Here is a 17,484-nt window from a genome sequence, read left to right as displayed (position 1 = left end):
CATCTCACTCAATATGGCTGCATCCCTTGAACCTTAGCTTCCTGAAGTCCATTCTTCCCTTGCATACTGAAACAACACTCTTCTGGTTCTTTCCCTACCTCTAATGGCTATTTCTCAGTTTCCTCTACTTGTGCCACCTCACCTGTTTCTTTCATGTCAGTGTTCCTCAGAGTTCTACTTTTGGCCTTCCTTTCTTCTTCCTCTACATGTCTTCCTGGTGTTCTCGTCCACTCTGATGATGTCAACTATCACCTAAACGCTCAAGATTTCCACATCTAACTGTAAACCCCACTCTTCTCCTGCTCTACAAATACCCAAATCTATCTGATCTACAAATACCCAACATCTCCCTAGAGTCACATGAAACTCTCCTTGTCTGTAGCTGAACTGTTGATCTCTCCTCCCACTACAACCCGATCTTCTTCCTGTATTCCATAACTCAATCACATTTCCACCCATCCTTGTTACCCAAACTAAACAAATCAGTCTTCCTTAACTTCTTGTCTACTTTCATATCTAGTTTTTCAATTGGTTCTACAATTTATCTGACATATTCTGTTGTCAGTTACTACATTCCTAAAGATATCCTCATCTACCCTTGCCTGCATTTTTATAATACTTCACAACTGATATCCCAGCCTTTAATCATATAACCTTCACATCATTTTCCATATGGCAATTAATATTATTTTCTGACACTGTCCACGTCAATCCCCTGTTTAAAAGCCTCCAATATCCTCTAATACCCATAGGATTAACAAATATGTATATATATAATTATATTTAATATATCATAAACATACAATAATGTATAGTAAAAAGCCTTTAACTATCAGATTCCATTTTACCTAACCATCACCCCCAACTAATCTCCCTATCGTTCAGTCATTTCCTCAAGCTGGCTGGACTTCTACTTGTATTTGAGTCTTTGTTCAGGGTATTTTAGTCAACCTGGAATTTTCACCCCCTCTCTCTTATTATAATTTTATTTTTCTTATTAGGACTCATCTCAAAATTATCACCTCTGAATTCTTACCCAGCTCTCTTATCAATATAGGAATACAAATTTCCTATTCTGTGCATCCAAAGCCCTTTGTCCACATCTCTCTTGCTGGAACAACACTCTCCTAGTATTATAATTATTGGTATCATCTGGTATTATAATTGTTTGTTTCATCTGGTATTATAATTATGTGTTTCTGTGTCTATCTTCTCCACAACACTGTGGTCCCTAATGAACAAAGTCCATGACTTTCAGATTTTTGTATGCCATCACACAACACTTGTGTCCTGCATAAACCTCAACAAATGTTTTGAATTTAGAGAGTTTGGAAAGAACAGACGAAGTGGTCTGGTCTCAAGTCTACGCCTCCAATCTTCTGTGCTACAGATGACGTTGCAGAGCACAGTGGTGGCCAGAAAATTGAGCAAACTTAGAATGGGTGCTTTGTTTACTTTTTTGCATTCATAATGCAGTTCTCGGATCAGCATTCAATCAACAATTTCACTGAGGTTGGCTGGAAAAAGTTTCTCCCTTTGGGAGAGAAGTTAGCAGTTAAGAGGATTCCTTTCTGCTTTTGGAATTAGGGAAATATTTCCAATTATGAGAGACCACAAATGGGTAGATGATATACTAAGTGGGAAGGACGCAGATCGTCTCTTCTCAGGATGAGTTTTAAGGAATTATTTCCAAATAAGACTTCATGTATTTCCTGATAACAAACCTTGATTTTCAATAATTGCTCCTGAGTGTAGAACAGTACAAATTAATAAAATATTTATTTGCTAGAGCTCTTATATCCTTGAATTAATTAATCAGCAAGTGAAATCTCTGAACCCCAAGTCTGAGAATCTAGAAATACTGTTAATTTAGAAATATCAGCAGTAGCAGGAGATATTACTTTTAAAATGTGCCCCACATTTAGTAAATGCTTCCCCTGAGGGCACTTAACTCCTAAAAACCATATGTCCTGTTTAGATTAATATATTATAATTAAAGTTTCCATGGCTGTTTAAGCTAGCCGTCAGTGTGGAATCATTTAATCAATGCAGCCAACACTGCCTAAGAATCTTCTAGGTGCTAGGCACTAATGATACAGATCCAAGAAAACGAAGTTATTAGAAAATAGGTGGCAGTAACCCTTGAGTTCCCCAGTTACTGTCAAAGATTTCAAGAAATCAGAAAAGCAACATTGCATAGTACAAAGAGCTTTGAAGCCAATAAACTGGGTTTATATCCATACTCCATTACTTATTAGTCATGTAACTTTAGGCAAGTCACCTGATATCTCTGGGATTTCTTAATCTTCACAACAGGGTGAATACTACCTATGTAATGGAGGGGTGAGGCAATTAAATAATATATGAAAAGCATTTAACACAGTATCTATTATGTAGTAAATATTCAATAAATATAAATATTTCTATTTATGATGATGAATGAAATATGGTATTTTTCAAATCAACCTGTCACATTTTTAAAACAGATGTGCACAGAATGGCTTGCTTACAAAGCCAGTGAAGTTATAATATAGTCTCAGAGCCAAAGAACTCACAAGGCAGAGTTCTCAGCTAATGGATGAAGTGTTATGACAACCAAAGTATTAAGCTGGATACCATAATATGAACTTTTCATATTGAATCAATTTGTATGTGGAAAGTAGTAAATGACCTTGATGAATTTTGTTTTAAAACAAGAGGGCTGGTTTTCTTTATTTTTTATTATTTTTATTTATTTTTTATCATGAAGGTCTAGTTGTTCTGAAAAGGTTCTTTGACCCTAGGACTATATTTCCATTTAAAAAAGAAATTTCTGATATTTTTGTATGATACATGAGCTCTGGAGTTTTAAATGAATGGCAACTAACAAAATGTTTAAAGGGTTTTAGCTGCAGATCTAAATACTACCTAAAAAATACACAGAAATATTTCCTTTGCATGAAATTGCTTAATCTTAGGATATTGAGATGCTTTCACATATAACAGTCATTTTTATTAAATGGCTTGACTGTGAATTTTTGGTATAGTAACAAATCACTATGATTCATAGTGACTTTAAAAAAATCTACGCAAGTATTTTCATTGTTTCATGTACATTATTTTTAAATTTTCTTTTAAATTATTATACCTTACCATTTTACCTTACTAAAAATACAGTAGGGGTTTGTCCCACCAAGTACACATTTTATTGGTTATTTAAATAACTAATTTAATTACACATATTTTTCAACTAACACTTCCTGAATTTGACCCATTTAGCTTCATTCCTCTCTCTGAAGGGTAATGGCTCAGATTTTTGTAACTTATTTTAAATATGTAAGTTTTATAGTGAAGGAACATAATATTTGGAATATCCTTTTTATGTTATGTGAGCCAGTGGATAAGTACTTCTACTTATATACTCCCAATTATAAACACACAAAATTTTTGCTCAAAAAATGCTGCTAGTATGAATTTCAAAAGGTATTTTTTTCCCTTAAGACTCTTATAAAGTGTGTGCCTGCTACCTCTGCGGTATGGCATTTTAGTTCCAGAAACTACACCTTTTTCCACCACTTGAAGATGCTGTATGTCTAGAATAATGTTTTCCAACAAACTTCTTGCTATGATGAAATGTTGCATGAGATCCAATATAGCAGCCACTAGTCAGATGTTGCTAATAAGTACTTGAAATGTAATTAGTGTGACTGATGAACTGAATTTTTTACTTTACTTAATTTTAATTAATTTAAATCAAAATAGATGCATATGGCTAGTGGCTATAGTATTGGACAGTGCAGGTCTTGAATGCATGTTGAAATAGCTGGAGCAGTGGACAAGTATGGTTACTATGTCCTCACGTCCCACTTCTTTCTCAAGCTATTCAATGCTCACCCATAGCAGAATATAAGTCAAGGCTCATTTCTTCCACTGACCACTCTAATCCACAGGGATTATATTCTTCCCTGAAATTCTATATAGTTAGCTGTGTACAGGAAATTGAAAATTTAGTGCCAGATTATACCTTGCACAATAGTCTAACTTTAATATGCCTAAGTTTTAGCATAATACAAATAATATTACCATCTTCTATTCATTGAAAGCTTATAGTACACTTTATATATATCTTATTTCATTTTCATAATAGGCTTGTGAAATATGTATTATAATCTCCATTTTACCTATGAGGAAACTGTGGCTCAGAAAGATGACTAGCTCCAGTCAAACAGCTAGTGAGTAGGAGAGCTGTAACTTGAAATCAGATTCATGACCGGGTAGGGACTTTGTAGGCAGGCTCCTATGAGATACGTAAACAATTTGAGTATTGGAGCCATCATAATAAACCTAAACCTGTCTGAGAAAAATACATTGTAACAATTTCAGCTTAGTGGGAATAAAAGTTTGTGATTCAATTTAAATAAAAAAGTATTTTTTATAGTGAAAGACCATCCCATAGTTCTTCCATCATAGACTACATACATCACTTTCTTAAAGACCAGTTGTTCCCTCTAGTGAGCATCAATAGGAATGACATGCCTAGCAAGTATTTAAAAGTGACAATCTCAGCAGGAGCTGCACCTTCCTTAAGGATGTCTTGGAAGTTTGTAGATGCGAATTTTAGTAATTACAAAAAATGAAAGTTGCTACTTTTATTAGGTGGTGTCATGGATGCTAGATATCATACTATCCAAGGGAAGTCTCCCTCAACAAAAAATGCTGTCCTTCCCAGAGGGAAAACCTATTTATATTTATTTGAGCCTCGAATTTAACATTTTACATATAAACACTAAACATGTTTACATTGATTTAATGTGCAATAAACTTTCCAGGAAGGAAATTATGGTATTTCATCTAATTTGAGACGTCAATTGTAAAACAAAGTATTATTTAAGTATCATCAAGAAAGGAAGACAAGGAGAAAAAACACTGCCAATTAACCTATGACATGATGCATTCTTATACATAATTATTTTATGTTTTTAAAAAGAACTCTTTTAGGCTTTAGACGGAAATAAAATATCATACTTGGAAATATATGAAAGGAAAGGGAAAAGCAAAATAAATTGTTAAGGTATTCATAAAACTTCATATTCACAAAATTTACTGAAAGTTTGGCTCAGAGTTGTCAATATCCATATTTTTTTCCAAACAATACTATCCTCTCTGCTATCAAGTGTTTTGATGATGCAATATTTCCTAGAACAGTGCTCAACTCTCCTGTCTAGAAGAGTTTCAATTCAAGCCAGGCACAAATTATGTAAGTTTTGATGTCAGTACTTTTTTGAGTCTTTCAAAGAGATTAATGGAAAGTTTTAAGACAACAAACAGCACATATTCTTTCTTCAGATGATCTTTAGTTTGTCCAGAAATTGGTAACAATAACCGGGTACACACACGCTCAGGCAGTAATGATGGCAATGATGCAATGACTGACACATGGCTGACAGTGCTTGTAAGACACATCCTGATTTAAGAAACGTGAAATGTATTTCCTATAATGGAAGAAATACAGTAACATGTACCAAGGGGAGCTTTTCCTTTTTCTTTTATAGAACTTAACAAAGATTGGGTCACCATTTCAGAAAACCTCATCACCATGGTATTTGAATCACAGGTAAAACATACCCATATCAGTCTCCATCCATGGTGATTATATCAACAAGTATAACTTTCTAATGACTTTGCTATTTCTTACAGTGTAGGCAATGTTAATGTCCTTACATACCAAAATAGACACTATTATAAATTACTTTTATTTCTCTTTTATGATGTGATTATATTGATGTTTTTCTATTTACATGTGTAGGCAGGTTATATTATCTATAAATTTCATTTAAGGAAAGTAAAGACTCTTTTAGAAGATATCTGTTATAAAAATATGGCATTCAGTCTGATAGAGTTGAGAAAATACTGAATTTGGGGATCATCAATAACTGCTTCTCCTCTGAAAAGAAAGAAAATAATTGGGTACTTTCCTTACAAATATTATATTAATATGCTTGTGGATAGGGGAAAGAGGGAAGAGAGAAGAAAATTGTGTATCAAGTTAACATCAATGATGGTTACTCATTTTAAGAAAGTGAGTTCACCTCCCATTCACAATTGCTTCAAAGAGAATAAAATACCTAGGAATCCAGCTTACAAGGGATGTGAAGGACCTCTTCAAGGAGAACTACAAACCACTGCTCAATGAAATAAAAGAGGACACAAACAAATGGAAGAACATTCCATGCTCATGGATAGGAAGAATCAATATCCTGAAAATGGCCATACTGCCCAAGGTAATTTATAGATTCAATGCTATCCCCATCAAGCTACCAATGACTTTCTTCACAGAACTGGATAAAACTCCTCTAAAGTTCATATGGAACCAAAAAAGAGCCCGCATTGCCAAGACAATCCTAAGCAAAAAGAACAAAGCTGGAGGCATCACACTACCTGACTTCAAACTATACTACAAGGCTACAGTAACCAAAACAGCATGGTACTGGTACCAAAACAGAGATATAGACCAATGGAACAGAACAGAGCCCTCAGAAATAATACCACACATCTACAACCATCTGATCTTTGACAAACCTGAGAAAAACAAGAAATGGGAAAAGGATTCCCTATTGAATAACTGGTGTTGGGAAAACTGGCTAGCCATATGTAGAAAGCTGAAACTGGATCCCTTCCTTACACCGCATACAAAAATTAATTCAAGATGGATTAAAGACTTAAATGTTAGACCTAAAACCATAAAAACCCTAGAAGAAAACCTAGGCAATACCATTCAGTACATAGGCATGGGCAAGGATTTCATGACTAAAACACCAAAAGCAATGGCAACAAAAGCCAAAACTGACAAATGGGATCTAATTAAACTGAAGAGCTTCTGCACAGCAAAAGAAACTACCATCAGCGTGAACAGGCAACCTACAGAATGGGAGAAAATTTTTACAATCTACCCATCTGACAAAGGGCTAGTATCCAGAATCTACAAAGAACTTAAACAAATTTACAAGAAAAAATCAAACAACCCCATCAAAAAGTGAGCGAGGGATATGAACAGACACTTCTCAAAAGAAGACAATTATGCAGCCTACAGATACATGAGAAAATGCTCATCATCACTGGCCATCAGAGAAATGCAAATCAAAACCACAATGAGATACCATCTCATACCAGTTAGAATGGTGATCATTAAAAAGTCAGGAAACAACAGGTGCTGGAGACGATGTGGAGAAATAGGAACACTTTTACACTGTTGGTGGAACTGTAAAGTAGTTCAACCATTGTGAAAGACAGTGTGGCGATTCCTCAAGGATCTAGAACTAGAAATACCATTTGACCCAGCCATCCCATTACTGGGTATATACCCAAAGGATTATAAATCATGCTGCTATAAAGACACACACACATGTATGTTTATTGCGGCATTATTCACAATAGCAAAGACTTGGAACCAACCCAAATGTCCATCAATGATAGACTGGATTAAGAAAACGTGGCACATATACACCATGGAATACTGTGCAGCCATAAAAAAGGATGAGGTCATGTCCTTTGTAGGGACATGGATGAAGCTGGAAATCATCATTCTGAGCAAACTATTGCAAGGACAGAAAACCAAACACTGCATATTATCACTCATAGGTGGGAATTGAACAATGAGAACACCTGGATACAGGGTGGGGAACATCACACACTGGGGCCTATCATGAGGTTGGGGGAGGGGGGAGGGGGGAGGGATAGCATTAGGAGATATACCTAATGTAAATGATGAGTTAATGGGTGCAGCACACCAACATGGCACAAGTATACTTATGTAACAAACCTGCACATTGTGCACATGTACCCTAGAACTTTAAAGTATAATAATAATAATAAAAAAAAAGAAAGTGAGTTCACACTTGTTCAGAGAGTACAGGCTTTTGAGACAAACTTTCTGGGTTCGAATCATGGGTCTATTACTTTCTGTATCATTTTGGCCAAGTGACAGTCTCTCTTTGCCTCAGTTTCCTATTGAGTAAAATGAAGGTCATAAATGCATTACCTCATGGGGTTCTTATGACAACTAAAAGATGTGACACACTGGATGTTGTTTATAAAAGTGGCTGGTACATCAGGAGCAGTAAATAAGTGAAAGCTATCATTAATTATAATGATAAAACCTACCTTTCTGCAAAACAAAAATGTCTGAACTTCTGCTAAACTCCTTGCTACCTGAGAAATCATTCCCAAAGAATCTATGATTCCTTGATATTATGGAGAAAAACCTCAGGGTTTTTTGCAGATGTTTTCCCATAGAACCGTATTAGAAAAGATGCAACTATCTTTGGGGGTAGTGAAGTTTATTGTCAATTACCACAGAAATGCTCTGTCATGGACCTATTTATCCTATATTTTAAAGTGCAAAAAAGGTGATATATGAAGCATAGCCAAAATGTATTTCCTCTGCAAATAAAATATGCCAGTACAGATACACTGTTGTTTTTGTAAGATAATTTGAGGTTTATTTTATTCAAATGAACAAATATTGTTAAGAATCTACCCAAATTTAGCCGGGCGCAGTGGCTCATGCCTGTAATCCCAGCACTTTGGGAGGCTGAGGCGGGCGGATCACCTGAGGTCGGGAATTCGAGACCAGCCTGACCAACGTGGGGAAACCCCTTCTCTACTAAAAATACAAAAATTAGCTGTGCGTGGTGGCCAGTGCCTCCCAGCTACACGGGAGGCTGAGGCAGGAGAATTGCTTGAACCTGAGAGGCAGAGGTTGCAGTGAGCCAAGATCACGCCACTGCACTCCAGCCTGGGCGACAGAGTGAGACTCCATCTCAACAACAACAACAACAAAACAACAACAACAACAACAACAACAAAGAATCTACCCAAATCTGAGCCCCATGCTATGATGAATAAACGCAAAAGAAGCCGCAACTATGCTCCCATCCCATGAGATGATGCTGGAATGCTGGGATGATGAGACTGACACATATAAATCAACTAGTCACTAAGAGGAAAAGCACAATTAAGTGCTAAATTGCATGGTGCAGCTCATAAAAGAGTTGCAGGAATTCAGGTGAGGAAGATTAAGGAGCCATAGGCTACTTAAGAAAGATGCACTCAGGAGAAGGGAGAAAGAATTTACCAGTTACTTTATGTATGACTTTGGTAAAGTTAGCCTCTCAGTGTTACTGTTTCCTCTTTTATGAAATTTGACACTTTAATGCATGTAAAATGCCTAGCACATTTTAAAGCAAGACAGGTTTTTGGTAAGTCTTAGAGAATGTGTAATATCTACCCAGAAAGAGAATTCTCAGATAGCAGGATAACCTGTGTCATGTAAAAGAAACAGGTATCCTTTTTAAGCCTTTTAGATACAAAAAGGTGAACAAAAAATCCACAAGTAATAGTCCTACTATAATAAGTACAATATTCTGTGTTGAATAGCAACCACAGCTTTGCCTGTATGGCAAAATAACTCCCTGAGCACGTGAGCCTTGGTGCATGTTGACATTCCTAGAGAGTTCCTCCTTCCAAGAAAAGATTCTTTCTTTAAAAAAAAAGGACATAAAGTATGCATATTTGCTTTTCCCTCTAAAATCCTTGCCCTTTACTGACCCTTCTTCTGAGCACTTGTCCGAAAGCAATCATAACCTGAGCTTTCCATCACCTACAAAGAATAGTTATAATCACAATCACTTCTCTAATGTAATTTTCTTCTAATACACAGAGAACATGAGATACATTACTTCTAATTTTAAATCACGTTCTCTATATATTCAAATATTCCTTATCACAGCTTTACACATGTTCGACAAGAAGAGAAGGAAGAGTTCCTTTAAAGAGTCTCAACGTTATTTGGGGGAAATTACATTCAGCAGAGCCCTGATTATACTTACATGATCCTAATTAGAGTTTTCCTAGCATTACTGGTAAGAGTGTTAATTACATTAATTACATAATGGCTTCTTTGACAAATAAAGCCATATATTCTAAGATTGGTCCAAGCCTGACACTCCTTTCTGCTTAAAAAAAAATAGGAGACATATTGGAATAATAGAAGTTTCCACTTTAGGCCGAATGAAATTATACCAGTTCAAGATAGAAGATGATTTCATGGCAATTAGAAACAGTCTTTGTGGAAAGTTCCAATATTCCTTTTTATTCACACCAAAAGTAATCCCAGCCATGCATCACAGGCTCCATCACTTGTAGAGAGAAATGCATTATATATTTCCGTAGACAGAAACGAAGTAAGGCCTGAAATGATTACCTTGACTTTTTCAGAAAGGAGAGAATTGGAAATACAGTGCTGGTAGTCCGAGGCTTTGATATGTAAACTCACCTAAATATGCTGGTCTTTTCAGAGTTCGTTTGTCATACAGTGTGACCACACAAACTTAAATTATTTGTAAAATAAAATTGTTTTCTCTGTGTTTTTCCTACCCTTTTAGAGCCTTTGAAGCATATATAGAAATTCATTCTCCTGAGTAGGAATCTGTTACTATATAGAATAGAGCAGCCCTCTGGTTTGCCAGTGGCAGATAGGAAGGAGAGCAGAGTGACAACCCATATGCCCCTTACTTCTCTTCTGCAAGGAGCAAGCTGCAAGCAAGAGAAACTGTTTTCTGCTCATTTGCTCCTTTATTTAACATTTTAATAATCTATGGGATACTGTGTAAGGTAGTGTGCTAGGCACTCGATAAAACAGAGGGAAACGAAACCATGATCATGTCCTCTTGCAGTTTACAGTCTCCTCAGATATCGTTTGTGGTATGTTTAGGCTTTAATTTTGTCTTTCTGTGCATTTGCCTAAGTATATTTCTGGTCTTGATATTGAAAGACAGATTCAAGCTGTAATACATCACAGCTGTTGGGCAGGAACTCACGGGAAGCAATGAGCAAGGTAGAAGGGGCTGCTATTAGAAACAACTTGAGGCACCCATAGATGCAACCAAACCTTAATCCAAGGTGTATTCATTTTATATTGCTTCTGTAACAAATTACCACAAATTTAATAGCTTAAAATACACAAATTTATTTTCTTATAGTGCTGGAGTTCAGAGGTAATAACCTCAAGGTGTTGTCATTCCTTTGGAGGCTCTAGGATTGAATCTATTTCCTTAACTTTCAAGCTTCTAGAGGCTGCCTTTATTCCTACGATCCTGGCTCCTTCCTCCATCTTCAAAGCCAGCAACATAGCGATTTCCCTTTCCTCCCTCCCACACCTATTCTCCACCATTCCTTCCCTCTCTCTGTGCTTTCGTCCTCTTATCTTCTCTGACTGACCCTCCTGCCTCCTTAAGAAATTTTGTAATTCCATAGGGCCCACCTGTATAATCCAGAATCATCTTCTCATCTCCAAATCTTTAACTTAATCATATCTGCGAAGTCCCTTTGGCCGCATAACTAAGACAGGTACATCTTTGAGGGCCATCAGCCTACTACCACACAAAGCAAATTAAGTAGAAAATAACGTTTGCCTCTTTTATACCTTGAGTCCACCAGCTGCATGTTGCCCTTTGCAAGTTTGTTTTCTACTTCAAGGCCATCTTAGTTGTCCATTTTAACTAGCCTTTCCTCACAAAATGGTGGTATGTGGCTCCCCCCACTGATATTTCTCTGAGGCCTTGTAGCTCTCTAAGACAGCACCAGTTTAACTCACAAGTCAACAAACTGGAACACTTCAACCAGAGACATTGACATCCCCCTCTAATGAACTCAGCTGATTGCTAAAGACAGATGCTTCGTTAGAGCCAAACATTCCTACCTTACATAACTAAATATGATAATAAATTAAGTTCTTGGGGCTGGAAATAGTTATAATTTCCTCTTTCTTGCAGTGAAAAGGCATGGAACATTTAGCAAACTGATCCTGGCTTAATTTCTACCGATACTATGCAGCACAAACTCTTATTTGATGCAGATTATAAATCGAAAATTAGCAATGAATACTATGCATCGCTTTAGTGGTAAGAGGCTGCTGAGTAGCTTTTTTTCCCCAGTAATCGTAGAGGCAAGACTTGATATTTTTATGTCACTTTTACTAAGAAGGGGGGAAACATTTTGCTATTAATCTTAAAGAGAAGTCTTTTGCTCCTAGTTACGTGGAGTAACAGGGAATAGATTTACCTTCCTGCCTCAAAAAAGTGAAGACCAGAAAAACATTTGTTTTCAGACACTGGACAGCAGGCACTGTTACGGCTGTGATTTTACAACTGCTCCTACATGCTGGGAGCAGTCGCTAGATGCATCTCAAGGTGGGTCGTCAGCGCTTCCAGACTCAGCACAATCGACATTTATTTACGTAGGTAAAATTACTGTTGCTATGGGTAAATTCACAGAAATAAAGCCCAGAGAATCCGGTTGGCTGGCAGGGAGCGGCGGAACCAATCCCGGGCTCAGCAAGTTCTCGCGATACCGTGAGATCTGCAGTCCTGACGACACCGCCGCTGAAATGTTAGTGAGACTGTAGGGTGGGCGGTGCGAGCGGCGGTTAGCTCCCGGCTTGGCTTCTCTGAGGAAAACGGGCGTTCGCCTGCGGTTGGTCCGACTGTTAGCAACATGAGCGGCCTGGATGGGGTCAAGAGTACCCCTCCCCTCCAAACCCACAGCATCATTATTTCTGACCGAGTCCCGAGCGACCAGGACGCACACCAGTACCTGAGGCTCCGCGACCAAAGCGAGGCGACACAGGTGATGGCGGAGCCGGGTGAGGGAGGCTCGGAGACCGTCGCGCTCCCGCCTCCACCGCCTTCAGAGGAGGGGGGCGTACCCCAGGATCCCGCGGGCCGTGGCGGTACTCCCCAGATCCGAGTTGTTGGGGGTCGCGGTCATGTGGCGATCAAAGCCGGGCAGGAAGAGGGCCAGCCTCCCGCCGAGGGCCTGGCAGCCGCTTCTGTGGTGATGGCAGCCGACCGCAGCCTGAAAAAGGGCGTTCAGGGTGGAGAGAAGGCCCTAGAAATCTGTGGCGCCGAGAGATCCGCGTCTGAGCTGACGGCGGGGGCGGAGGCCGAGGCGGAGGAGGTGAAGACAGGAAAGTGCGCCACCGTCTCAGCAGCCGTGGCTGAGAGGGAGAGCGCTGAGGTGGTGGTGAAGGAAGGCCTGGCGGAGAAGGAGGTAGTGGAGGAGCAGATGGAGGTAGAGGAGCAGCCGCCAGAAGGTGAAGAAATAGAAGTGGCGGAGGAGGATAGATTGGAGGAGGAGGCGAGGGAGGAGGAAGGGCCCTGGCCTTTGCATGAGGCTCTCCGCATGGACCCTCTGGAGGCCATCCAGCTGGAACTGGACACTGTGAATGCTCAGGCCGACAGGGCCTTCCAACAGCTGGAGCACAAGTTTGGGCGGATGCGTCGACACTACCTGGAGCGGAGGAACTACATCATTCAGAATATCCCGGGCTTCTGGATGACTGCTTTTCGAAACCACCCCCAGTTGTCCGCCATGATTAGGGGCCAAGATGCAGAGATGTTAAGGTACATAACCAATTTAGAGGTGAAGGAACTCAGACACCCTAGAACCGGCTGCAAGTTCAAGTTCTTCTTTAGAAGAAACCCCTACTTCAGAAACAAGCTGATTGTCAAGGAATATGAGGTAAGATCCTCCGGCCGAGTGGTGTCTCTTTCTACTCCAATTATATGGCGCAGGGGGCATGAACCCCAGTCCTTCATTCGCAGAAACCAAGACCTCATCTGCAGCTTCTTCACTTGGTTTTCAGACCACAGCCTTCCAGAGTCCGACAAAATTGCTGAGATTATTAAAGAGGATCTGTGGCCAAATCCACTGCAATACTACCTGTTGCGTGAAGGAGTCCGTAGAGCCCGACGTCGCCCGCTAAGGGAGCCAGTAGAGATCCCCAGGCCCTTTGGGTTCCAGTCTGGTTAACATTTGCCCTTGGGAATACTCCTGCACAGGGTCTCCTACCACCTTCTGCTGGACCTGTGCTTGGGCATCAGCAATGGGTATGCCTTCTATTGTGCTTTGTTTTTGCTGACTTTTCTGCACCCTCTTTCCTTTGGATATTCAGTTCTCTCAACCTCAAGATTGAGACGGTGGTGGGTATGCTTCTCCACTTCCATATGACCTTCATGCTGTTCTGGAATATCACATGCTACGAGGCCATCCTTCACACTACTTGTAAGCCAAGCAAATGATACTGTAGATTGTACTGGCTTTATCTGCACTGCTTGGACCCTGTTTATTCCCAGGGCCTCTGAACTGGTTGCTGTCACTTGGATTTCTAGCTTTGGGAGCCTGTTCCACCTACTCAGCTCTGCATTGAGCAGTATGGGCACATGCCCTGTGGACAGTTACTGGACGTTAATGAACTCAGAGGAGAAAAGCAGTGAGCCACTTGTTCTGTGTGATTTATGCTACTTCATTGCTCTTCCTTCACCTCTAGTCACTTTCTATTGCTACCTGCCCTACATTGGCTCCTGCCAAGGTCCCTTTCTCTCCCTATTTTCCTTTTTTTCTTTTTTTTTTTTTGAGACGGAGTCTTGCTCTGTCGCCCAGGTTGGAGTGCAGTGGCGCGATCTCGGCTCACTGCAACCTCCACCTCCCGGGTTCAAGCGATTCTCCTGCCTCAGCCTCCCGAGTAGCTGGGACTACAGGCGCGCGCCGCCACGCCTGGCTAATTTTTATTTTTAGTAGAGACGGGGTTTCACCATGCTGGCCAGGCTGGTCTCGAACCTCGACCTCGTGATCCGCCCTCCTTAGCCTCCCAATCCTCTCTCTTAAAAAAGTGATAGCTCAGAAACATTTGTAAAAGCAAGGTTTTTATTTCATTTTGGCTCTGTCATTTTCAGAGGCAAAGAAGTTGGCCTGTAAAATAGAGTCCTAGAGCTCTTACGCCCCTCCCCTTCTTCCCAACTTCCTACTTCCTAGCCCTTTTATCAACTCCTAGAATATTTAAAGAGAGACACATCTAGACGGGATGAAAGGTGCCCTAAGCAGGAGAAACTGAACAAAAGGCTAGAGGCATGGGCCAGGTAAAAATTGGGCCTAGAGTGAAGACTGTGCTGACGTTAAGAGCTTTAGAGGAAGGAGTACTTACTCCCCAATGATGATGAATGGAGAAATACTTTTCAGGATTGCTAAAGGAGAATTGAAGGGGTTAAAGTGTTAAATATGTTGCCTAGACAAGGGTTCTTTAAAGAAAGACAAACAGCGCAACTTTGAATGCTTTCTTGTTTTGTGACCTAATTTATGTGGAAGATTGTTATTTCATTAGGATTTAGTAAAATCTTTTTTTTTTTCTGATTCTAAACTTATTGTGAAAATTGAGCTGTACAGATATTCTTTTGATTTCAATTGGGAACATTTGGAAGAGCAACAGTCTTACTTTCCTGTACAATATAGAGACATATGAATAGTCATAACAGTTTTCAACTTGTTCTTGTTTCTGTTAAACTATATTCCTAGAAACATAGTTTGAACAACTTGGTCTTTGTTAGGCTTGTCAAATTGCCTTCATGGAAAAATAATCTACAAAAGTGTGGTTTAATTGATTGTCTTACATGATAATTTTCCCTGGTAACAACTTAGTAAGTGATGTATCTTTTTTCCTAAATTGCTTAAATACTGTGAAATTGCTCTGACAAATTGAAGTGTACCATTGGCGTATTTGTCTTCCTTTTTATGCATGATGGTAAAATAAAAGCATGTTGTTCTGCTAGATTTCTTATTTTTCCCCTTACCCATAAATGTAATGCTTGAATGAAGTTGTTCATATTAATTAAAAATTATGGAATCATTAAAGTCCTTTAATCCATTAAAGTTCTTAATGGATTAAAATCATTAAAGTTCTTAATGGATTAAAATCATTAAAGTCCTTAAATTCATGTTAACTAAAAATTACAGAATCATTAAAGTCCTTAAATGGACACAATAGACATTATCCCAAAGAGAAGAAAACAGGGCACGGTATGTTTGGTACCTTCCAAGGTAGTTTGCCTTAAAACATTAGCAGTTGCAACTGCTTACTCAATCACTTTTTTCCATGTAGTTTATGCAGCACAACCTCCCCTTCAGTTGCTCAAATCCTCCATTTCTATCTCCATAAATTATATTCTCAGGTTATTCAGGCTCTTCTTTTTATTAACTTGTATGCAGGGAGTACCTATCATATGTCATGTACTCCTCTATTTTCATACTTTCTCATCTGTAAAAACTTCCTTTTTTTCTTCAAACTTCCTCACCACTCTCTTCTGTCAAATCCTTCAAGGCCTGTCCTTAGTAATTCCTCTGCCAGTCTTTCTGTTCCCCATAGAGGAGATAAATGTTTCTTTATGCACTTAGTGTACTTTGGAGGGACCTCTGTTCTAGAAAATTAACATAATTATTCATTACAGTGAATTCCACAAATAGAGAAAAAGAGTAAGAAGATAAAGTCCATTCCCTTCTTTGGGGAACTGGGGAAGGACTGATAAGCAAACAAAGAATTAACAGAGTGATACAGTAAAATAAAATACAGAGATTATATTTTCATGTTTTTCACATGTTCACTCTTTTCCTCTTAGTAGTTTGGAAACTGTGAAAGTGGAGATGCAGTGCATTTTACATGGTTCATTGCATCTAGCATTTTTTTTTTTTTTTTTTTTTTGCGATAGAGTCTCACTCTTGCCCAGGCTGGAGTGCGGTGGCGCGATCTCGGCTCACTGCAACTTCCGCCTCCCGGTTTCAAGCAGTTCTCCAGCATCAGCCTCCCGAGTAGCTGGGACTACAGGCACGTGCTACCACGCCCGGCTAATTTTTTGCATTTTTAGTAGAGATGGGGTTTCACCATGTTAGCCAGGATGGTCTCCATCTCCTGACCTCCTGATCAGCCCACCTCAGCCTCCCAAAGTCCTGGGATTACAGGCGTGAGCCACCGCGCCCAGCCCATCTAGCATAATGTTTTGCACATAGTTATCAGCAGATAAATATTGAATGACAAAACTCAGAAGGAGGAAAAAGAACAAAATAACCTAGTTCTCAGAAAGATTTAATGAGCAAATGGAAAAATGTCAAAAAGATTTGCAAAGCCATTCCTAAATAACAATATTTCCCCTTTTAGTCATTAGAAAACGTCTAAACACTTTCAACATTTAATCTTTCACTTGCATTTTAATAGAGCACTACTTAATTTTGGGTTACCTTTTATGAACTTTGTACATTTTAAGGTGATTATACTGCAGATAGAAGGGGGTTAGACTCTAGATGTGTGTTGTCCAATACAGTAACTTTTAGCCACCAGTGGCTATTGAGCACTTGAAATGCGGCTAGTCTGAATTGAGATCTATAAATATAAAATTCACACTGGATTTTGAAGACTCAGTATGGAAAGAAAAATGTTAAAATATCTTAATTTTTTTTCATATTGATTGCATGTTGAAATATTTTTGACATTGTGTTAAAATATATTGAAAAATTAATTATCCTCATTTTGCCATTGTTTAATGTGGCTACTAGTAAATCTAAAATTACATAGGACAGCATGTCTCGACTTCCTGAGGAATATCTGAAAGCATATAAAATATC

At 38.9% G+C, this 17,484-nt stretch overlaps 1 protein-coding gene across 1 annotated transcript; it reads left to right on the top strand.

Moving 5' to 3' along the window:
- The first annotated feature begins 10,986 nt into the window (after positions 1–10,986).
- Positions 10,987–15,640, top strand: TSPYL1 (TSPY like 1). Its single transcript, XM_004044568.5, has one exon. The coding sequence runs from the start codon at positions 12,532–12,534 to the stop codon at positions 13,846–13,848; it is 1,317 nt and encodes a 438-aa protein (XP_004044616.4). The 5' UTR covers positions 10,987–12,531; the 3' UTR covers positions 13,849–15,640.
- Positions 15,641–17,484: the final 1,844 nt, after the last annotated feature.

This window comes from Gorilla gorilla, chromosome 5, assembly GCF_029281585.2.
Source record: "Gorilla gorilla gorilla isolate KB3781 chromosome 5, NHGRI_mGorGor1-v2.1_pri, whole genome shotgun sequence".
In the NCBI taxonomy this organism is placed as follows: domain Eukaryota; kingdom Metazoa; phylum Chordata; class Mammalia; order Primates; family Hominidae; genus Gorilla; species Gorilla gorilla.
This window is presented reverse-complemented; position numbering and strand designations above follow the sequence as displayed.